Source organism: Crocuta crocuta, unplaced genomic scaffold (assembly GCF_008692635.1).
Source record: "Crocuta crocuta isolate KB4526 unplaced genomic scaffold, BGI_CrCroc_1.0 scaffold757, whole genome shotgun sequence".
NCBI lineage: Eukaryota > Metazoa > Chordata > Mammalia > Carnivora > Hyaenidae > Crocuta > Crocuta crocuta.
Genome location: NW_027532830.1, coordinates 348,922 through 372,210, shown reverse-complemented (window position 1 = coordinate 372,210; position 23,289 = coordinate 348,922). Strand labels below are relative to the sequence as shown.

General features: G+C 39.2%; 1 protein-coding gene and 1 pseudogene across 4 annotated transcripts in view; both read left to right on the top strand.

Moving 5' to 3' along the window:
- BROX (BRO1 domain and CAAX motif containing) overlaps positions 1-22,793 on the top strand; it is a 23,639-nt gene extending 846 nt beyond the window's left edge. The window contains exons 1-13 of one of the 4 annotated variants that reach the window (XM_077745308.1): positions 11-35; positions 2,018-2,134; positions 5,618-5,724; positions 6,086-6,182; positions 9,619-9,714; positions 11,047-11,119; positions 12,745-12,850; positions 13,545-13,634; positions 15,333-15,418; positions 17,303-17,384; positions 17,698-17,848; positions 18,688-18,847; positions 20,273-22,793. In XM_077745308.1, the coding sequence (XP_077601434.1) occupies positions 2,034-2,134; positions 5,618-5,724; positions 6,086-6,182; positions 9,619-9,714; positions 11,047-11,119; positions 12,745-12,850; positions 13,545-13,634; positions 15,333-15,418; positions 17,303-17,384; positions 17,698-17,848; positions 18,688-18,847; positions 20,273-20,359 (1,236 nt within the window). In that variant the 5' untranslated portion in view covers positions 11-35; positions 2,018-2,033 and the 3' untranslated portion in view covers positions 20,360-22,793. The other 3 variants (XM_077745307.1, XM_077745306.1, XM_077745309.1) reach the window with 3 other exon arrangements.
- On the top strand, positions 8,421-8,521 carry LOC144216042 (U6 spliceosomal RNA; annotated as a pseudogene).
- Positions 22,794-23,289: the final 496 nt, after the last annotated feature.

Here is a 23,289-nt window from a genome sequence, read left to right as displayed (position 1 = left end):
CGGGCTCGGGGTGGGGGGCGGGGGGCGGCGTTCAGGTAGGTTCCTCTGGGGGCCCGGGGCCTAGCGAGTGCGGGACCCCTTTCGATGATCCGAGGCGGAGGAGGTAGCAGCGTCGAGCCGACCGTTGTGCTTGCGGCTCTGAGGGCACCGTGGCAGCTGCGGGTGGGTGTGTCGCTGCGCTGGCCCCCTTCCGAGTTCCTGAAAACAGGAATGGCCGGTCTCCGAAGGGGCAAGATGGGTCCCGGCCCAGAACACAGTACTCACCCTCTTCGTTCCTCAAGAGACCCAGAACTGCAGACATTTTCATCCAGGCAGTGGAGGGCCGCCTGAAAAGAGTATCAGTAGACAGTTTGCTGTCACAAAGTCAAGCGTATTGTGTGCCATTGCGTCTTTACATGCACGTACATGGTGTATTAATTTACTTCTGTTATAAAGTTAATTTACAGGGCTGTTGCTTGGAGGGTTGTATATATTTTTAAAAGAACTCTTAAATGTTTTGAGTCCTAAGTGAACTTGCTCACTTTTTCATTGAGCATACAGTGCGTTGAATATCTGGTGGTGTCGTGAATAGGTAAATATTTTAAGGGACGTGCTCAAGTAGGTATTTCATATACTCTACAGTCCACGGAAATTTTTCCCCAGGAAAAAAAGCCAACCAACAACATTGTATAATGTCTTTCAGTTAATTATGCCTTATGAGAATTTCTTGCCTGTTGGTTCCCGGAATCTAACTGCCACATTTAAGTGTTCCGCTACACCTTCTGTATTTGCGTTATCTACGCAGCCTTTTAGGCAACTGATGTGCTGGTTGGGTTTTGTTGTTGTTTTAAACAAAAAGGAGTGGAACTTAGTTTTTTTTTTTAATGTTTTATTTTGGTTTTGAGAGAGCAAGACAAGAGTGTGAGCAGGGCCGGAGGCAGAGGGAGACACAGAATTTGCAGCAGGCGCGAAGCTCTGAGCTGTCAGCACAGAGCACGATGTGGGGCTCAAATCCACGAATGGCGAGATTGTACCCTGAACTGAAGTCAGACGCTTGACTGACTGAGCCACCCAGGTGCCCTGGAACCTAATTTTTTTAAGTTGGCATTTTAGTTAGGTAGTTCTTCAAATATTTTGGGTTTTATAGGATAGAAGTCATTGATCAAGTATCGTGGGGTTTTGTTTTTTAATGTAAATACTGATTCTTATTAGCTGTTTCATGGAAAGTATATGTATTACAGAAACATGTGCTATAACTAATTCATTGGCATAAGCAATACTGTGTTGGAAGTAGTTCGTTTAAAACCTATTTATTTTAAGTAACCTTAGCAGTCCAAATAAAGGTCATTATTTGTACCTGTTTTGGAAATTACGTTCTAGTCCTGTGACCTCCGTACCTGCAGCTACCCAACCCAATTCCAATACTTGGCTATTCAAAAGGGTGGCCTGGACCAGTAGCATTGGCATCTCAGGTCCTACCTAGACTGTTGAATTAGAATCAGCATTTTAACAAGACCCACATTCCCCCCATGCTAAGGTGACTTCTATGCACATTAAACTCTAAACATTACTGCTCCAGTATATTAACATTGGCCGTTAACTGTGGACAGATTTACAAGTGCTGGTTTTTTACAGGCTTGATCTAAACATAAACTACAATAATTAGGGAGCGCCTGGGTGGTTCAGTTGATTGAGGGTCCCACTCTTGATTTTGGCTCGTCATGATCCCAGGGTTGTGGGATCAAGCCCGCGTTGGGCTCCACACTGAGCCTGGAGCCTGCTTATGATTCTTTCTCCCCCTCCTTTCCCCCACTTGCATGTGGTCTCTCTCTCTGTCTCTAAAATATAGAGTACAATAAATAGACATTAGAACAAGATTCCTGGCAATAAAGCATTTTATTTATATATGTGTATCCTTCATATGTGTATATACTTTAAAAATATACACATATATTTTTAGTAGACCTTTATTTTTATACTGTTTACATTATTAAATGTTTTGTGTTTAACTTGTATACATTTCCTTTTTTGTTTATAGGAAACATCTGGAAAAAATGACACATTGGTTTCATAGGAACCCATTGAAAGCCACAGCTCCTGTCGGTTTTAACTACTATGGTGTAGCTGCTGGCCCTCCTGCTTCAAAAATTTGCAGGTTAGTTTTAGTCAATCTCAATAACTACTGATGGAGCCACTTTTGGATACAAGGTACTTTTTTAGGTTTCATGGGCAATGCAGAAATATGTAATACGTTGTCCCTGTCCTGAGACGACTTCTAAACTTATAAATGATGTGTGAAGAGTTAAATCACAGATAATTTAAACTTTGGCAGTCATCTAGCCTGCGGTCCTTAATTTTGGATCAGGGAGTCCCAGAGAGGCTGAAACAATCACAATGAAAGAGTTAAGTTATGTATTACAGAAGTACAAGAGACTCCACAAAGTTGTATATGGATATTAGTTAGCCATTAGTAGATTAATTGGCTACTGGTTAATTAATTAGCTATCTGATTAATTAGTCAGATAGTAGATTCATGGAGTTCTGATCAGGGAGAGATCCTGATGACCTAGAATGGGCTTTAGAGAGTTCATATAGAAGAAAGAGCTTGAGGGGTTTAAATAAATCACGTGCCTCAGTTCATGGGTTGGCAAACTGTTCTGCAGATTTGACCCACTGCCTATTTTTATAAATAAAGTTTTATTGGAACACAGCCATGTCCCCTCACCCCACTTACTTACGTGTTGTCTCTGGCTGTATTTGCTGCTTTCCTCTATAGCAGCAGAGTGGGGTAGTATCAGCAGGGACTCTATGACCCACACAACCTAAAATATTTACTTTTAGGCTCATTATAGAAAATGTTTGCTAATACTTGATTTAGATCGTGAGAAGGGACAAGAGAAGATCATTTCTGTAAGGAAGACTTTTATCCTAGGGGTAGTAGAGCAGTTTGGAACAAAAGAAAGAGATGCAAGAGGTATTTCAAAGGAGGAGTCAACTGGCCACATATCTAATTTGCTCTGTGAAGTTGAAAAGGATTCAGGCTGCATGGAATGCAGAACCTACATGATCAAGACCTTGATGGTACCAGTAATGGAAAATTGAGAGTGTTGCTGCTTTTTATGGAAAGAAGCAAATTGGAGCACAAGATAGGAAAACTGGCTTATTAATCTAGATCAGAGGTCATCAAACTGTTTCTGTAAAGTGCTAAGTAGTAAACATTTTAGGTTTTGTGGGGCCTGTATACAGCTGCTGTTGCATATTCTTTTTAAAATCTTTGTTTTTTTATTATCATTTTTCTTAAGTAATCTCTCTACCCAGTGTAGGGCTCAAACTCATGACCCCGAGATCAAGAATTGCATACTCTACCAACTGAGCCAGCCAGGCTCCTCTGTTGCATATTCTCTGTCGATTTTTTCAAACACAAGCTATGGGCGATACAGAAACAAGTTAGAGGTTGCAGTGTGCCAATCCGTGATCCTAGACTCCTAGAGGTTGGTCCCAGCTTACCGGTTTTATCTGTAGCATTGGGCGAGTCTCTTAACTTCTTTGAGTCTAATTATTCACCTATAAAATAAACAGCCTAAATTAGATGTTTATAAGGTACATTTTTCTGAAATTCTGTAATTTTAACGTGAACGTAACTTTACTCGGTTGGGTTGCAGATGATTGCCTGCCTGCTTGGAAGTAGCTAGCAAACTATTTGAGTATAGAGTAGGCCTTAAGAATTCAGTTTTTTTCCTAGTCTGGGAATTACTCCTGCCTAGCTTCTAGTTAAATAACTCAACAATGACACATTAATAAGGTAAACCATCCCATCTCAGGTCAGCTGTATATAGTTGTTGGTATATGCTTTCTTGGAATAAGCTTTCATGGAGCTGATACCAGTGTGCAAACATTCTATCCAGACCATTTAAGATCAAGTCTGCACTCTTTTCTGAATATCACTGCTACATTATAGCCTTTGTAAATCTTAAAGTATTTTAAATGCTAGTAATATTCTTTCACTCAATGAAGAACTTTGCGTATGTGCTTTATCCTAGGCACTTAAAAGTTCTGGATATATAGCCTCTAGTCTCTCAGCGCTTACAATTTAAGTATAGTCTTTCATTAGTCATTTATACACAAATGTCTTCAGTCATTGACCCTTTACTATGATTTCTGAACCCTCACTAAGCAAGTTGCCTTCTGAAATAAGATGTGGACTGGAACCCGACCGAGCCGCATCTGATGGTTGTAGATCTCCAATTGTATATAAAGTTAAGACCTTAAAAGAGAAAAGCGGAGAGCCAAAGACTAAACATTGTTGAAGGTGAGAATAGAAAGAGGACATGTCAAGGGCGCCTGGGTGGCTCAGTTGGTTAAGCTTCCTACTCTTGGTTTTAGCTCAGGGTTTTGTGGGTTTGAGCCCTGCCTGGGATTCTCTCTCCCTCTCTCTCTGCCCCTTCCCCACTTGGGCTGTGTCTCTCTCAAAATAAATAAAACTTAAAAAGGGAGGGGCAGAGGGACATGTAAAAAAAAAAAAGGTAGAAGGAACTTTTAGAGATAAGAGGAAAGCCTGGATATTTTGTTATGAGTATAATAAAGGGAGAAGAGAATTTCAAGAGGGAAATGGCGTGGAGCTTGAACCCATGAACTGTGAGATCACGACCTGAGCTGAAGCCAAGAGTTGGGCACTTAACCTACTGAACCACCCAGGTGCTTCTAGAATGCAGTTCAAAAATAGAGTTTCCTACTTGGGGTGCCTGGTCGTGATCTCACAGTTGTGAGATCAAGGCCTGCATTGGACTCCATGCTGAGTGTGAAGCTTGCTCAGGATTCTCTCTCTCTTCCTCTCTCTGTTCCCCACTGTCAAAGTTAAATAAATAAACTTTTAAAGAAATTGTCCTTTAAAAGAAATAAAAATAGGGGTTCCTACTTAATAAAGTATATTGATATAATGTCAAGTTTTGAAATTTTGAGGAAATCCTAAAACTGCATAAACATTGTTAAATTTCTATTTTTCAAAAAACTTGGATTGTGAACTGGTCTATTTAATTTACTGATTCTTGATTCCTTTTTCCCATCTTAAATGCTTGTGTTTATTTGATGTTTTTAAAATCTTTTTTTTAATGTTTATTTATTTTTGAGAGCGAGAGGGAGGGAGACAAAGTGAAAGCAGGAAGGGGCAGAGAGAGACGGAGACACAGAATCTGAAGCAGGCTCCAGGCTCTGAGCTGTCATCACAGGACCTGACATGGGGCTCGAACTCAAGAACCATGAGATCATGACCTGGGCCGAAGTTGACCTGGATACTTAACCAACTTAGCTACCCAGGCACCCCATTTGATGTTTTTTAAAATTAAAACATGTATTTTATATCATAATTGTATTCATGATTTGCCCATTGGATTCAACTGAGTTTATTTTAGTACAGCTTTTAAAACAATTGTTACTAGAAATTTTACTTACCCCCAGTGTTTGTCCTAATTAAATTATTTCCTGTGTACTCTTAGTCATATCTTAGAGGAGGGTGTGTGTATGTGCACGTGTGTGTGTATGATATTTTAAAGCTTTTATAATTGAAACTTTTAATCCACCTTAAAACATAGATTCATCGTAATGCAGGGGACTTAATTTTACTGTTTCTGTCTCTCATAAGTGACTTGAGATCATCCAGAGCACGACTGCTTGAACTCTTCACTGATTTGAGCTGTAATCCAGAGATGATGAAGAACGCAGCCGATTCCTATTTTTCACTTCTACAAGGTTAGTTATTTATAGGAACTGCAAAGTTTTCGAAAAACAACTATGCAGAAGTTCACATTTAATTCTTAGACTTTACAAATCTGAATAGTTTAGTCTTCTAGGCTGTATTCTTGTATACTTGAGTTTCAGAAACGTGAGACTGTAAGGGAGGCATTGGTCCTTCTAACATTTTAAAAAGTAAATGTGTACATGTTTCGTATTACGCTACCTTAGAAGAAGATGTGAGGTAAGATGTGAGGTATAGAAAGGGATGGCGACTAGGTCTTTTCTGCAGGTGTCTGGAAAAGTCATTATCTGAACAATTTTATAAACAGAATACCTGATATTTCTTCTAAAACTAAAAGGCTGTACCTTTTTGTAGGGTTCATAAATTCCTTGGATGAATCTACCCAAGAAAGCAAGTTACGATATATTCAGAATTTCAAGTGGACTGATACTTTACAAGGACAGGTTCCAAGGTAAGCAATGCTAACTGTACTAAGTGGAAGCCAGTTTTGTAACTGTTTGGTCAGTGGTTAACCCATTGCCTCTGTGTTTGAGTAGAACATAGATCTGATTAGCATTTTCTCTTACTGGGAAGTTGATTAAAAACATTGATCTGAACTCTTAATATACTCAATAAAATAAAAATATAATTTATTTCTCATGGACCAAATCTGTTTGTGAGATAATCCATACAAATATTATCCAGACTTGAACAGTATTAGTTGTATTAATAACATACAAAGAATGGTTTGGGAATTTGGAATCCAAATCTTTTGCCTACCTTTAAGCAGAGCAGAATTTTGGTTTTTACCTAGTTTTCTTTTCGGATGGCTAGTTCAGATGTCTTTGTCCCCAGTTCTGGCCCAGCTCCAAACTCTTTTGAGTTATAATTTTATTTTTTTCCTAATTCCTCTTCACCATTTCTGCTCTTTTAAAACATTTCCTCTTGGGGCGCCTGGGTTGCTCAGTCGGTTAAAAGTCCAGCTTAGGCTTAGGTCATGATCTCACGGTTTATGGTTCGAGCCCTGCGTCGGGCTCTGTGCTGACAGCTAGCTCAGAGCCTGGAGCCTGCTTCTGATTCTGTGTCTCTCTCTCTCTCTCTGACCCTCCTGTGCTCGCTCGCTCTCTCTTTCTCTCTCTCTCTCTCAGAAATAAATAAAACATTAAAAAAAATTTTAATTTCCTCTCAAAACTTTCTCTTCACACACTTGAAACTAATCAGAAGAGATCTAGTTATAACAGGAACCAGATCATAATGGTGCAGAACTTTTATTGAACTTTTTTTTCTTAACACCATTGTGTTGCTTAATGGCCATATATCTTGATCTCAGTTTACTGTAGAAAATTGTGTAAAGTGAGCAGAAAGGAAATGGAGATTGCTGAGAGGCGCAGGGCAGCCATGGCAGCGGCCGGAACGTGGACTTGGGATTCCTACGTAGTCAGGTGCTGTCTCAGGTCTTGTACTGTGTGAACACCTGCTCCTTCAGCTCTGGGGTTACAGACCCAGGGCTGTTGTGAGGAATGAAATAGGCACAAATTTATGTTAAGTGACTAAAATAATGCCAGGTGTATAATAGATCTTTAGTAAATTGTTTCCTTCCTTAAGAATATTGTATGTAGATTTCAGACATTTGGTAGGAAGTTGGGGACTGTGGATTCTTTCCAGGTTTTGTATTCTGGGGTACTAAGCTGTTCCAAGTCCTCATCTGTTTTTCTTTATGTGACACCCCCCTTTGTGTTTTATCTAAAATTAAGGAATATTTTTCTTAAAAAAGATGTTTTTAGAGTCAAACCTCTATCATTACATTGCAGAATGTTAGCAGATTCTAATGTGTTTTGCGTTATATAAACTTGGCCCTTTTCCCCATCATGCCAAACTTCGATTCCTTGTAACCGCATCTTTCAACGTAGTTTTATGAGACACTGAAGACTTAGGTGATGAAGGCCTTACGGAATTTTCTACATCTGAGATTTTTAAGTTCCTTTATTCTTGATTGCTACTTAATCAGTAGAAAGTATGCTGTGAATATATCTGTTCTGAAAAATGTTTTTTCAGCTCTGTGTATTCTGAATGCTTCCATGTGGTACAGTAGAAATGGATTGTTTCGGAGCAAGGCAGACTGAAATAAATGAAGGATCAAAAAGGGAGAGAGTTATTCCTGAGACTTTGTATAAATTAGCAAAACTGTTGTATTATTTTTTTATTTTGAGAGAGAGAGTGTGTGCACACGTCTATATGCATGGTGGGGGTGGAAAGAGAGGGAGAGAGAATCTCAAGCAGGCTCTGCAATGTCAGTGTGGAACCCAGCAAGGAGCTTGAACTCACGAACTGTGAGATCATGACCTGACCCAAAATCAAGAGTTGGACGCTTGAGCAACTGAGCCACCCAGGCACCCCTCTCTCATTATTTAAAGGTAAACTAATAAATTAGATAGGCTTAGTAGATTGCCAGATGTAATTCATTTGAAAGTTCTAAATGCTGAAGAGAATAAGCTTTTAAACTATGCATTAAATTTTTTTTTCAGTGGTGTAAAACTGTTTTAAGAGTTTGTTCGTTGGGGGTGAGGTAGGTGATGGCCCTGCCTGGCTCATTCAGTAGAGTGTGCAACTCTTAATCGTGGGGTCGTGAGTTCAAGCCCCACATTGGGCCTAGAGCTTACTTAAACATGGACGTATACATGTACATACACGTGTATAGTTTAGTGCTTCAGTGCTCGCTTCAGTGCATATACTAAAATTGGAACTATACAGGGATCAGTATGGCCCTTGCTCAAGGATGACACATGAATTTGTGAAATGTTACATTAGAAAAAGTTAACTATCATACTGTGTATTATAATATGTTAAACAGGATATCATATAATTAATTTTTGAATGACTAATGTTTTGTAACACCCATCCCCCCTGTTTTGTTTTTTTTATAAATCTAAAAAGTTTCCCTGTCCCCATTCCTTTTATGATGGCGGCAACAGTTAAGTACAAAATACAAAGTGGAAACACAATTCTCATTTTTTCTGTTTGAGTCCGTTTTCTGTTTGTTAGTATTTTGTGTATAAAATAAGGGTATTCTGTTTTCTTCATCATTTGAGATAAATGAGATGAAGAATTTTCAGGGCCTTCTCAGAACAATAGTGATTTTAAAAATAGGCATTACCTTTTTTGCTGTAGCAAGCCCTTGCCATCTTCTTTGTGTCATATTTAGTAATAGAATCTGAAAGAAACAAGATATAAAATGTGCTTATTTTTAAGCCCTTTCTCACTGTGGTACACATATTGATGGGCTTGGCATTCAATGTCTTCTCCAGTTTCACTTCTGTTTGGCTTTTTGACCTGCTCCTTGCTTTCTTTTTACAAATCATGTGCTCCGTCACGCCAGGTGGGTCCCCGCTCTCAGAAAAAATGTTGATCCTTTCTTATGCCTTAACAGCATCATTCCCTCACCTGGGATGCCCTGCTTCTGTTCCTGCCATCTTTCAAGGCACAATTCAGAGACTGTCTATACCGTTAAACCTCTTGAAATCGTTCTAGCCTGAAGCAATGTCTCCTCTGAATTCCATTTTTTTAAAAATGTGGGATAAGAACCACCCACTCCAAAATCGACTAGTTACTTACAAAAGTGTAGATTCTGGGCCCCTTTCAGACTTTCTGATTCTCTGGAGTTAAGTCCCCCAAATTTATAGTTTTAAAACCACTCTGTGTACAATAACCTTTGAGAACTGCCTATTTACTATTTTTACTATTAAGAAGTACATAGTGGGCTCTTGTTTTTAGTCATTAATCATAAGGACTGTTTTCTTCATTTTTCCAATTAGCATATAGTTCTTTATAATTTTGAGTTGGACGTTAAGTATACATATAGAGGTGTCTCAATAATTGACAGAACTTAATGAACATGTTTATAATTCTAGTGCCCAGCAGGATGCTGTTTTTGAATTAATTTCCATGGGATTTAATGTAGCCTTATGGTATACCAAATATGCTTCAAGACTGGCTGGAAAAGAAAAGTAAGTCTAAAGGGGAGGGTTATATACATGTTTGTTATTTTTGAAGTATATGGGTTTTCATTATTAAAAAGTCTAAGCTATTGATAAAAATACCACTTCTGTTAAGTGAAAGGTTGCCTTATAATGTTAGTGTTTTAAGTATCAGAATTATGGAGCCCAGTGTTTAAAGGGGGGAAAAAATAATCTTGTTGGAGGTCTTATCTAAATGAAACCCCATACCAAGAAAAGGAAAAAAATTGAATATTGGACTGCATAAAAGTACCATAAACAAAGTTAAAAAACAAACAACAGATGGTCAAAAAAGTTGTAATGCATGTGACAAATTGTTTTTGTAATGGAAAATAAAGAGGAAAGAAAAGGGTCTACAAATCAATTGAAAATAAGCAAAGGACATGAACAGGCAACTCCTAGAAAAAGAAATAAAAGATAAGTAAGTGAAAAATGTTTTGAAGGATTAAAGAATTGTGACATGAAATGAGATACAGCATTTATAATAGTAAAAGTGGATGTTAGCAATATGAAACTGGCAACTACTAACTGTGGTTCCTCTGAACATGTGTATAAAATGCAGCCATTTAAAAATAAAGTTGAGGGGCGCCTGGGTGGCTTAGTCGGTTAAGCGTCCGACTTTCGCTTAGGTCATGATCTCGCGGTTCGTGGGTTCGAGCCCCGCGTCGGGCTCTGTGCTGACTGCCGGCTCAGAGCCTGAAGCCTGTTTCAGTCTGTGACTCCCTCTCTCTCTGACCCTCCCCTGCTCACGCTGTCTCTCTCTCTCTCTCCTAGAAATAAGTAAAAACATTAAAAAAAAAAAATAAAAAATAAAGTTGAATTGTTAGAGCATGTGGCTGGCTTAGTCGGTAGAGCATGTGACTCTTGATCTCAGGGTTGTGCTCCACGTTGGGTGTAGAGATTACTTAAAAATAAAGTCTTAAAAAATAAAGTTGAATTGTATGTGCTGTTGTAAAATTATCTCTAAAGTAATTTAAATTATTAAAACTAGCAGAATATTGTGTGTGTGCCTTTTTTTACGTGTGCGCATGCATTAAGTGTAGAATATTTTAAACTTACTTAAATGCCCAGGAGATTACCTGGAATGAAAAACTGGACCTATAGACAAGGCCTCTCTTTTTTTTTTTCATTTGTAATATCTGCTCTGGATATTTTTCATGTGCATCTGTTACTTTTTTAATTGTCAAATTAGATTTTTTAAAAGGGAGAAGACCAGCGGTGAGAAACAAATGACTAATTTGGTTTTATGATCATGCACTAGTTGTTGGTTTTAATACCAGAAACAGGATTCATCGACTAACTAATGTAACCACTATCTTTAAGCATAACAGAAGGTGAAGCAAAAGAAGTCCATCGAAGCCTAAAAATTGCAGCAGGGATTTTTAAACATTTAAAGGTAAAGTAATGTGACAGTAAAATATATTTCTGATGCTTTAATTTTTTATTAAATTTCCTTCTTTTGGGGACTGGAGGAAGGAATTATTTCACTATGTAGAAAGAATCTACTGTATGTTTTGTTTTTTGTATGTTAAGTACTTTGTTCATAAGTGCAGCCAATTACAGAATATCATATGTCTTCACTTCAGATAATCATCAATGAATTTTGTTTTTTGTTTTTCAAAGGTTTTATGTAAGTAATCTCAATACCCAATGTGGGGCTCAAACTCATGACCCTGGGATCAAGAGTCACATGCTCAGGGCGCCCGGGTAGTTTAGTCGGTTGAGTGTCTGACTCTTGATTTTTGGCTCAGGTTGTGATCCCAGTATCCTGGGATTGAGCCCTGCCTACCCCACCCCCCACTCTGGGCGTGGAGCCTACTTGAGCCATTTCTCTCTCTCCTTCCCCCCATCCCCCACTTGTCCTCTCTCTTGCTGGAGTCCCATGCTCTTCTGACTGAGCAAGTCAGGCACCCCACCAGTGAATTTTACAATTAGAAAATTCAAGTTGTAATTCACTGTTTATTTTTCTGTCTCTTTGGAAAAGATAGGAGAAAACAAAGTACACAAGTTGATGCTTCTTACACCCAGCCTGCAGCAGTTGTCAGGACAGTCAGGATCCCCCAGAGCTGAACTTCTGAGTGTGTTCTCTGGATCTCTGGGAAAACATTGAGGGGCAGTCAGCATGCACTCATTATATTAAGTTGCCTGAAGCTATGACAGAAATTAGGGAAAAGACTAATGTATTTAGCAATCAGGATTACCGCCACCTCATTCTGATTAAACTGATATTTACAGAAATGCCTTCCATAGACCAATGATGGGATTTCTCATGATAAAATAGGATGCAGGCGGCACCTGGGTGGCTCAGTTGGTTAAGCAACTGGCTCTTGATTTCTCTCTTGGTTGTGAGATCGAGCACTGCGTCTGGTCTGCACGGGCAGTGCAGATCCTGCTAGGGATTCTTTGTCTCCTTCCCCAGCTCATGCTCTCTCTGTCTCTCTCTCAAATTAAACAAACATTTAAAAAAAAAAAAGATCCTTTTACAGTAATTAAAAACCTGTAATCCTGAGTTAGCTATTAAATTATAGATTTCTTTATACTTTGCTATTATTAATGAGTGAATAAATCTGGCCATCATGCAAAAGAAGACTTTGGTTACTATTTCAGTTAAACATTTTCTAAGAGAAAAATATGACCTGCACATCTAAGCTATGTATTATGACCCAGTTTGCAGAAGTTTATGAGAAGCCTTAAGTTTTAGTATATAGGAGGTTTTATTCTCTATAAGCTTAATATCGCTCCTCTTTACACAGCTTTGGTGCTCTGAATTTTTTTTTTTTTCAGTTTAGGATTTTTTTTTCTTAAAGACTTTTTTTTTTTTTTTAAGATTTTATTTTTAAGTTATCTCTATATCCAGCGTGGGGCTTGAACTCACAACCCTGAGATCAGGGATTGCATGCTCTCCTGACTGAGCCAGCCAGGTACCCCCTGAGTTTTTTATATGAATGTCTAATTTCCATTTTGTTCATCTGTAACAACTGGGTTAAGACAAAATTTGACTTCTTTATTTTTCTTTCTCAGGAAAGTCATATCCCAAAGCTCATTACGCCTGCAGAGAAGGGGAGGGATTTAGAGGCACGCCTCCTAGAAGCTTACATTGTCCAGTGTCAGGCAGAAGCTCAAGAAGGTATCCTAAGTATTGTAATTTTTTTTTTTTTAAGAAATCTCTACTGACATCTGATTCTTTTTTTTTTTTTTTTTAAATCAGAATTAGCTGGTTTTGAGTTTCACATTTTGAGAAATTTCTAGGGAGGAACAATTTCACTGTCAGCATTTGGCTTCATGCATGATTTACAGGAAAAGGCTTTGCAGTTTAATGGATCTTTTAGAAAGGATCTTAATTTCATGCCATTTCTGACCACAGATGAATTACGTAACTCCTCCTGTCCCTCTCTACCATGCTCACTCTTTTTTCTCTTCCACTGTCTGGCTTGCCTTTCTTCTCCTTTCAGTGGCAGGAAATAGATGAAGATTCATGTAAAACCAACAAAGAGACTTTGTGGGCATTTTGTTTTTCTTTCAAATTCCAGTGCCCTGGAAGTATTCGTTTTCCTCTGACATATTAGTTTGTAGTAGTATTTTTTGTGATGAGCTAGTAATTGGCTAGTGATTGAAAGAAATAGTATCAGAACCTGCAGGCTTGTTAGTGTTTTCTCTTTATGTTTGCATTTTCTGTAACTTACTTTTCATGTTAAAATTCTTAACAAATTGTATTAAAATGCCAAGTGGATTGTTGGGATGTCTTTTGCTATTACGATTAACTTAGTATGAACGCAGGTGAACTTAATTCTAACATTCACTTTTCTGTGCTTTGGGGACAGTAACAATCGCTCGAGCAATTGAACTGAAGCACGCGCCTGGGCTGATTGCTGCACTGGCATATGAAACAGCCAACTTCTATCAAAAAGCTGGTGAGTTTATAATTCTCTTGTATTTTCAGTCTTTAGATGTTCACATTAAGCTCTTGGCTTAATAGAGAATAAGCAAAACAAAAAGATAACTCCAGGTTGTTTCATCATTTGCAAAACTGGAATAATGTCTACATTATTTTATTAATCTTGGTTAAAATGAGAGCTGTTCACAGTTAATATGCTGCATAATTTTTAATGGAGAGGCCAGTGCTATACTTCTTAACCAGTTATGTATAATAATCATACAGATGTTTTAGCTTTGAAGTTTTTTGGGCCTTTGTAATAACCTTTTAGTTGCTATCATTAAACTTAAGTTCCAGAGAATTAGCATAACTTATAATTTAACTGTTAGCAGGTGGGAAGTTAGGATTAGAACTCAGGTCTTCTCATTAGCCTGTTATTTATTTCGTTCACTTATTTAGGAAACACGCATTTATTTCTGTTTATGGGATGGTTACTATTTCAGTTGCTAGTTATACAAAGATCAATGTATAGACAGAGTCAGAGTCTAGAGAAGGAACAAAATGTAACCACGTTATAATGACGTAAGATAAGATGTTACTATAGCAGTGAAATTAAAGCCCCAAGGATCCAGGCATGCTAGAAAAGGCTTTCTATAAGAGGGTGGTCTTTGGGCCTTATTTTGAAATATAAATGGAAGTTCTGAGTTTGCTAGGAAGCTTTAGCATATGGGAAGAGTAGAACATTCTATAGTGTGTACAGAGATAAGAAAGAATTTGGCACATTCTGGGACCTTTGAACAGATGCTCTTAGCTGAGACACAGGATGAGTGATAGGAGAAAAGGTTAGGAAAGGTTGCACGTATGAGATCATGAATTGGTGTGTAGCCTTAGAAGTTTGGCTTTTATTTGGTAGATAATTGTGACCTGTGAAAAGGTATGAAGCAAATCTGATTTGATTGGTTGAATTTAGGAAAGCTCTGTCGGGGCACCCGGGTGGCGTGGCTCAATTGGTTGAGCCTCCAACTTCGGCTCAGGTCATGATCTCACAGTTCCTGAGTTCAAGCCCCACGTCAGGCTCACTGCTGTCAGCACAGAGCCCACGTTGAAGTCTGTCCCCCTCTCTGCCCCTCCCCTGCTTGCACTCTCAAAAATACATAAAACGTTAAAAAAAAAAGATCCCTATAATTGCAAGATGAGTAATGTGCTTGTGAGGTGAAGGCTGACTTCACTTAGCATTCAGGAAGAAGGGAGTGTAGTCTGTAGAGGAAGGGACGGAAGCTTTGACAAGGATAGAGAAGTAGGGAGCGGAGCAGAGCTGGATGGGATGGGAGAGAAGCTGGCAGGAAGTGAACGTGTGCGAGAGAAGACTCACCCGGGGTGTGGGGCCCGGCCGGCCGGGGCCGCTACACCGTGCGTTGCTACGTTAGATAATTAAAGAAAAACATGTAACGGTATGATTTATATTTTTCTTAAAGTTCTATTTTTATCATTATCCTAAACTTAAGTTGCATCACTTATCAAAGGAGGTGACATGGTATTCAAACAGTCTTATTATGTAGTTAAAGTGTAGTTATGGGAAAATCACGTTAAATCAAAGTGTTTTTTTTTAAATATGTAAATGTTTGAGTTTTAGACTTGAATGGCATTCTGCTTTTAGCATCTGAACACATGAACTAAAAAATCTTCTAGTGAATCAGGGTGAAATTATATTTTGCTTTTTAAAATGTAACTTTAGATCATGCTTTATCCAGTTTGGAGCCTGCATACTCTGCTAAATGGAGAAAATATCTTCACTTGAAAATGTGTTTCTACACAGCTTATGTAAGTACTAATAACCTGAAAACCAGTGTAAGTTACTATCTTTCTAGCCCTGTGCATGCTGGGTCTGTCATTTTGTAAATTAGCATTTCATAAATAATGGACAGCTGTCAAACGTTTACTGAGAGTACAGCTCTTGTGAGCTGAGATGGGCGGAGATGATGCAAAATTATAGAAATGAGTTAAAGCGATGGAATTACTATTTGATTCAAGCCCATTTTTCATTAGTATTATTATTTTTTTTTTTTTTAAGTTTATTTTTGAGAGAGGGAGTGTGTGACCAGGGGAGAGGCAGAGAGAGAGGGAGACACAGAATCTGAGGCAGGCTCTAGCCTCTGAGCTGTCAGCACAGAGCCCGATGCAGGGCTTGAACTCACAAACTGCAATATCATGACCTGACCCAGAGTTGGACCGGGACCAAAGGTGCCACCCAGGCACCTGTAAAACCCACTTCTTTTTAAAGTTTATTTTATTTGTATATTTATGTATATGTTTATGTAATTAGTATACAAATATATGTCTATGAAGTTTACTTTTTTATTTTCAGAGAAAGGGAGAAAATGAGCAGGGAAGGGGCAGAGACAGAGGGAGAGAGAGAATCCCAAGCAGGCTCCATGTGTCAGCACCAAACCAAACCATGAGGTCATAACCTGAGCTGAAACCAAGAATCGGATGCTTAACCGACTGAAGCACCCAGGTGCCACTCAGACCCTCTTTTAAGCTCGAACCTTCTGTATACTTACTGAGAATTCTCTCATCTTGTACATTGAAGAAGATGTTTACGGATTCTGATCTTAAGGCATACATCGCAACGTATCCCCTCGGTCTGTGATGAACCCTTAATAATTGCACTCTTAGAAGTTACTTATCAGTTTCTTCCACCCACCAAACAAACTTATTTGTTTGTTGGTTAGAATATCGTGTGAGATATAATCAAACACCATTTTCAGACCCAGGTAGATATTTTTATTTCTTCTACCTTGGAATCTGTTTTCAGGCATACAGTGTTGGACCATGTGCAATGCCTGCATTTGCTACAGACATTTACAGAGTGAGCACGTCCTTTTACAGGCTGATAACACTTCTCTTGAAACCTGTTTAGTCATTAACCTTAGAATCCTCCCTCCCTTTCCCTTTGCATTAGCACAATAACTTCCCTCCTTTATCTGTAGCGCCCAAATTGCAAAAACCGATTTCATTATTCAAAAATACTTTTGGGGCTCCCAGGTGGCTCAGTTGGTTGAGCGTCTGACACTGGCTCATGACCTCGTGGTTCGTGAGTTCTGGCCCAGGATTGGGCTCACCGCTGTCATCAAAGAGCCCACTTCAGATCTCCTGTCCCCCTCTTTCTCTGCCCCCTCCCTGCTTGCACTCTCTCTCAGAAATAAATCTTAAAAAAAAAAAAAAAAAAAGCAAAATCACTTTTTGTAAGGTACCTGGGTGGTTCAGTTGGTTAGGTGTCCAACTCTTGATTTTGGCTCAGGTTATGATCCCAGCCCAGGGTCCTGGCATTGAGCCCTGCATTGGGCTCCACGCTGAGCATGGAGCCTGCTTGGGATTGGAATTCTCTCTCAATCCCTCTGTTCCTCTTCCCCACCTATGTTCTCTCCCCACCCCCCCTGCAAAAAATATATATGTATATATAAGGAAAATACTTTTTCCTCTCAGCCCATAGTTAGAAGGTTAGTTTTGTTCAAAGCTTGACATAATCCCACTTTTTATACTAACAGAGATTGGGGGAAGTTTATTCAAGTAAAGACATGTGAGGGATTGCATTGATATTCAGACAGTGGATAAAGGCGTTTATTCATCTGATGCATTTATAAAACACTGATAGCAGAAAACATCACTTGGGAGAGAATGAATAAGAGTTTGTTTCTTTATCAGGCTTACTGTTACCATGGTCAGACTTTGTTGGCCAGTGATAAATGTGGCGAAGCCATCCGGTGTCTCCAAGAAGCAGAAAAATGTAAGTGTTGCTGCCAGAATATTAACTCCCTTCTTCAACACAAAAGTTTTATCATAAAAGGAAGTAGGTGGTTAAAAGAGATTTTGGCTGAGTTCATGAAAGAGAATGGGAACGAGTGAGGAATGGGAGACAGAGAAAGTTTCAAAAACCAGAAAACCTGTAGAAAACAGCCCCCTTCCCCTTAACGCTATTACTGGTATTGCTGGTATTACTGGTATTGCTGTCACAGTAAGGAGCAGAAAAGTTATCTCTGATGTAAAGCTTTCTTAGAATAAATAATAACCAGATGATTTTCTGCCCCTTCGGCCTGCAGTTTATGCAAAGGCAGAAGTACTGTGCAAAGAATACGGAGAAACCAAAGGACCTGGGCCAACAGTCAGACCCTCAGGACACTTATTCTTTAGGAAGCTCGGAAATCTTGTGACGAACACCCTAGAGAAGTGTCAGAGAGAGAATGGGTTCATGTGAGTACAGCTCGGTGTCGTTTTGGCAGGATGAATACTGGTGTGTGTATTTACCATCACAGTGTTTAAATCAGTACTGTTGCCATGGTTTCACAGTTTCTTTAGTCTCTGCCCCGCAGATTTTGTGTCAAATTGCACTTAACTTTTCTCTTTAAATTGGTGGTAAAGTCCCCTCCAGTCGCACCTCACTTCATTCTGTTGCTGATGCCGATACACGTAAAAGCAGATTTTAATTTTTAACGTAGGTGATTAACAAAGAGCTCACTTATAGTGTCTCAGTTTTCTCCTCTTCGTTTCCCTGTGGTTTCTTCTCCTCTCCTCTCACGTGAGCATGTGGCTCTGGTCGCAGCCACCTGGGAGGCAGGGAAATGGACTTTCTGTCCATCCTGCCTAGCCCTGTTGAGCAGTTTCCCATGGTGAGGCTAGCGTTGTTCACGCTGCAGGTGACCACCTGTGTAGGTTGGTAGAATCCATTTTGTCCCTGCTTTTTCTCTTTACAGTCTTCCCCTTCCATGCTGCACTTGGTCAGACTGAGCTCTTTTCCTTCCTCAAATACGCGTAGTCTAACTTGCCTCACTTCTTCTGGGAAGCATTCCTGAGCCGTCCCTCCCCCGATGGCGGGTTCTCATGGCACATGACGTCCATCGTAGCGTCTGTTACGTTGCACTGTAGTGGACGGGCGTCCTGACTGTCTCGCCTACTTTGGCACGCTGCACAAGGCAGGAGAATCTTCTCTGTCTTATCATTAAATGGTCTCTTTCTTGCACAGGGCCTTGAACATAATGGCCACTCAAGTTGTTAATAAATGAATGAATTGCTGTTTAAATTGCTTTTTGCAGTTACTTTCAAAAAGTTCCAACAGAAGCCCCACAGCTGGAACTCAAGGCAAATTATGGTCTCGTAGAGCCTGTACCTTTTGAATTTCCTCCAACAAGTGCACAATGGACACCGGAAACACTGGCCGCGTTTGATCTCACCAAGAGACCCAAGGATGACAGTGTACGAGATTGGCTTTCTTCCTTTTGTTCACAAAGGTTTAAAAAGAGAATTTGGAGTTAGCCTTTTGTTATTTTTCTCTACTTAAGTAGACCTGTATATTTGTCTAAATGTTCAGTTAGCTAAGCACAGGGTTGCTGTGATGTGTGTTGTTGAATTTTCTCAGAGATTAGATCTGTAGGCCTTAATTATCTTCTGACTTTTTACATAATTGAAGCTGTTTTCAACACATTATCTTGTCTTTCTACAATTTATCAGAGGCTCCTTTAGGAAGAGTGTGGGAGAAGAGCTCTAAAAAGGATGGCTTATCCATGTTTATATTGCTATAGCAATACTCTGTTTTTGATTTAGCTACCGCAGGGTATTTGAAGATTGGACCTTATTTCAACATTCCGTGAAATCATCCAGGGGTGAAATAAGGCTGCTTTTATTCATTTATGTCTAAGTACATGTTGGTGTACTAAGTCAAAAAGTAGATTAAGTGGGAAATTTGAGGTCTGACTGCCAAAAGAGGAGGGTTCTGTGGGGGATGGGAATTACTTTGCAGCCATAGCTCCTTCCTTGAAATTGGGTTGTTTTTATAGAATTTCCTACCCATTCTGCAATCATTAGTACTTAAAATGACTGCCTTTTTACTCTGGTCAGCCTCTAAAATAATGCTGTAAGAGGTAGCCTGTTACTGTCCTGAGACAGACTCATCACTCAGTTTTTCCCTCCTCAGAAGGAGCGAAAGCACCATTAGCTCGATGTTTGTCTACCCATCTAGGTTTTCATCTTCACCAAAATGTTGCTTTCTTATTACTTCTTGAATTGATACATAGCTTCTGGAACAACTTTGTTAATCTCAGCATTGGGTAATTTAATACAGCATCTTTTTTTTTTTTTTTTAAATGTTTTATTTCTAGGGGAGAGAGAGAGAGAGAGCGTGAGCAGGGGAGGGTCAGAGAGAGAGGGAGTCACAGACTGAAACAGGCTCCAGGCTCTGAGCCGGCAGTCAGCACAGAGCCCGACGTGGGGCTCGAACCCACGAACCGTGAGATCATGACCTAAGCAAAAGTCAGACGCCTAACCGACTAAGCCACCCAGGCGCCCCGTATATACAGCATCTTTAAAAAGCTTAGGGTGGGAGTGCCTGGGTGGCTCTGTCAGTTAAGTGTCCAACTTCAGCTCGGGTTGTGGTCTCACGGTTTGTGAGTTCGAGCTCCATATCAGACTCTGTCCTGACAGCTCTGCTTTGGATTCTGTGTCTCTCTCTCCCTCAACCTGTCCCCTGCTTGAGCTCTGTGTCTTTCTCTCTGTCTCAAAAATAAAATAAACATTAAAAAATAAATAAAAAGTAAAGATAAAAAGTCTAAGGTGGAAAAGATCTAGTGTTTGTTTTCCATATCTTAGTTTCTTACTCAACACTGTATTTCTTTGTCTCCCTAGACCAAACCCAAACCAGAAGAAGCAGTGAAGCCTGTCAGAGAACCAGATATCAAACCTCAGAAGGACACGGGGTGCTCCATCGCCTAAAATTGATAAAATGTGCACTTTGAATTTCTCTACTAGTAGATAAGATAAACCCTGGAACTTCAGTTCATATTTCTTGAAATGTTTTCTCTGAAGCCTGTAGAATGATTTAGTACATTCAGAGGGAATCTGCCTTCAGTTTATTTGTTCTCGATTTTTAATATAGTAGAGATGTTTCATGCTTTGTTTCCAAACTCCTTTTTAATCAGGACAACATGTAAAAGATTTTATTATGCCCCTGAAGGGCGCATCTGGGGGTTGGGTTTTTTTCTCCAGACTCTGGGTCGTAATAAGTTTCAGGTTAATATAGGCCAGAATCATGTGGCTTCAGGTATGTTTTCCTATCTTCACACACAAAAAGTTTTTTCCTTCCTCTTACCTGATACCAGAAGAATGACAGGAGTTGGTTCTTAACAGAGAGTTTCCTTACCGTTATGTTACACAGACTTGTGTTCTGTTATCTTTCCAATTGGAAAAGTCATTTAATAGTTAACGATCAGAAAATCTTTAAATCCCTTCCATTTGTAAGAAGCTATAATTTGTTAAAAAAGAAAATCAGTGTTTGTAGGTATTTTGAGAACTTCCTTATGTTCGGTGGCCCTGCACTTCAGTTCAGCCTCAATAAACCTACAGTGATTTTTACAAGTACCTTTTCTAATGGGTATTTTACTGAGAGGACAGAACTTCATGCCAGCTCTTCATGTCCCTGTATGCGAGGAAACAGTGAAAATGTTTGTGCAGAAGTCAGATATTTCATGACGTAAAGAAAAAAACATTCAACCTAAGCTTGACAGGTTGTTCTGAATCACACCGGTAACTGCTTTTTGGTCCCAGAATTTAATGGTAAAATGCCCTTGTTACCGATTCCAGTGTGCATTGTTTCTGTATGGTTTTCTAGTTTACATATCCTGTCAGAATTGCATTGCTATAGGGCAAAGGCCATAGCAAAAACAAGAGCAAACAGATAGAGTATGAACTTAAAATAGCTTGTAGTATTTGAAACAGTTCAGCGAATACACAAACTTGAGAAATAGCAGGTACATTCTGCATTAACAAAGTCACACGTCTGTAGTTTTATCTTTTTTGATGATGATTCTGTCTTACAAATGACAGACTGGTTCACTTAGTAGAAATAATAGTGGGGGCGCCTGGGTGGCTCAATCGGTTAAGCGTCCGACTTCGGCTCAGGTCATGATCTCGTGGTTTATGGGTTCGAGCCCCACGTCAGGCTCTGTGCAGACAGCTCAGAGCCTGGAGCCTGTTTCAGATTCTGTGTCTCCCTCTCTCTCTGCCCCTCCCCTGCTCGTGCTGCCTCTCTCAGAAATAAATAAACATTGAAAAAAAAAATAGTGTATATTCAGAGCTTCCTATATGCCAGGCACTCTGCTAAACACTTACGTAGGTCAGCCATCGACTCCACGTAGCCACCCTGTGACAAAGTGAGATCTGCATAAAGTGTGGGACTAGGAATAAACACGTCATTGTGAAGAATAAACAGATTATTCCTACATGAGTCAATACTGTGTTCAAATGAATAATTACTTACATCATAGTTTTAACTCTTGAAAACTAAAAAGAATCAGTGAGGGTTTTTTTAATATATGGAAATGCTAATAACTACTATATACCATTTTAATATTTGAAGCTGCAGTTTCTATAATGAGTGGAGTAACACCTGGACATTTAGTTTTATTTTGGTCTCTATAGAAACATACTTGATTTAAATTTCACTATATTTTATGTGATACTACAAAATCATTTGTCTGTTTGCTGTATGCCATTTACCAACAGAACTTTAAACTTGATGCCAGCTTGTTATTCTCGGCCTTATAGGACCTATTTATCTCGGGTATTAGTGCTTATTAACCTAGTCACTAAATTTTCACATTGACATTTTTGTGGATTATACTACCACATATGGAATGAAAACGTCGTGTGTTCAGTGCGTCTGTAAAACGCAGGAAATACTGCTATTACTTTAAATCAATAATTGGCAACTTCAACATGAGCCAGTAAGAAAAACTGTGTTGACTAAGCAAAAGCGACGCTTTGTGACTAAAATACCCCATTATATAGTATATTCTTTAAAGCGGTGTTGGAAATCTGGCAAGTTGATACACGTCAGGCAGCCACATGAAGGTTGTAGAGGGTGTAACGTTGTGTTAAGTGTTGTGTATATTTTTCTCCTTAAACTGGATAATGACAGCTAACAAGTGTTGTTTGTATAATGAGTTACCTTTTTATTTATGAAAATAAAAGTAATTTTACTTATAATTTCATTGAGATTTTGATTTTTGGTAAATATTTTTACATGTATTAAACCAGTTACCATTAATACGATTCAAAAACCCTAATTCTTCACCGTAATGTTTTAAAATGACACACATTTGTATCATTTTATGCTACATGAGTTCATTAAATAGTCAACACTCCTCAACCTGTTTGGCTTTTATTTCTGTTTCTTGGTACCTCTCACCACTGAAACGCAAAGTAGGATCTGAATTGGCCCATCTCCCCCTTGCTCAGTGCAGGCCGGCAAAATGGATGTTCTGGACTGTGGGAGACTCCGGTACAGGGCCCCTTGTGGCTGTGCGGTGCTCTGCAGAACGCCATCCTTTGGAAAGTTGAGGTGGGTTTATCAGTACTGTATAAATGTACTCAGAAATACAACCCCGTTCAGAAATCGTGCCTTATTTTCCAGAGTGTGCTTTAGAAAATAACGTTTCCTACCTCTTTTAACGTGTGTAAAAACAAAACTTGCAGTGTCATGTGGGTTACTGTAATTTTGTGTCTACAGATGTGATATTTGAGTAATTTGCGGAGCATTTATGTTTTTATTTTTAAAAAATGGTTTAGTAGCAAACTGAAGAGATTAAAATAAGGGGAGCCTGTCTACTCAGAGTTCTAGAACACAAACCTGCTTATACAAAAGG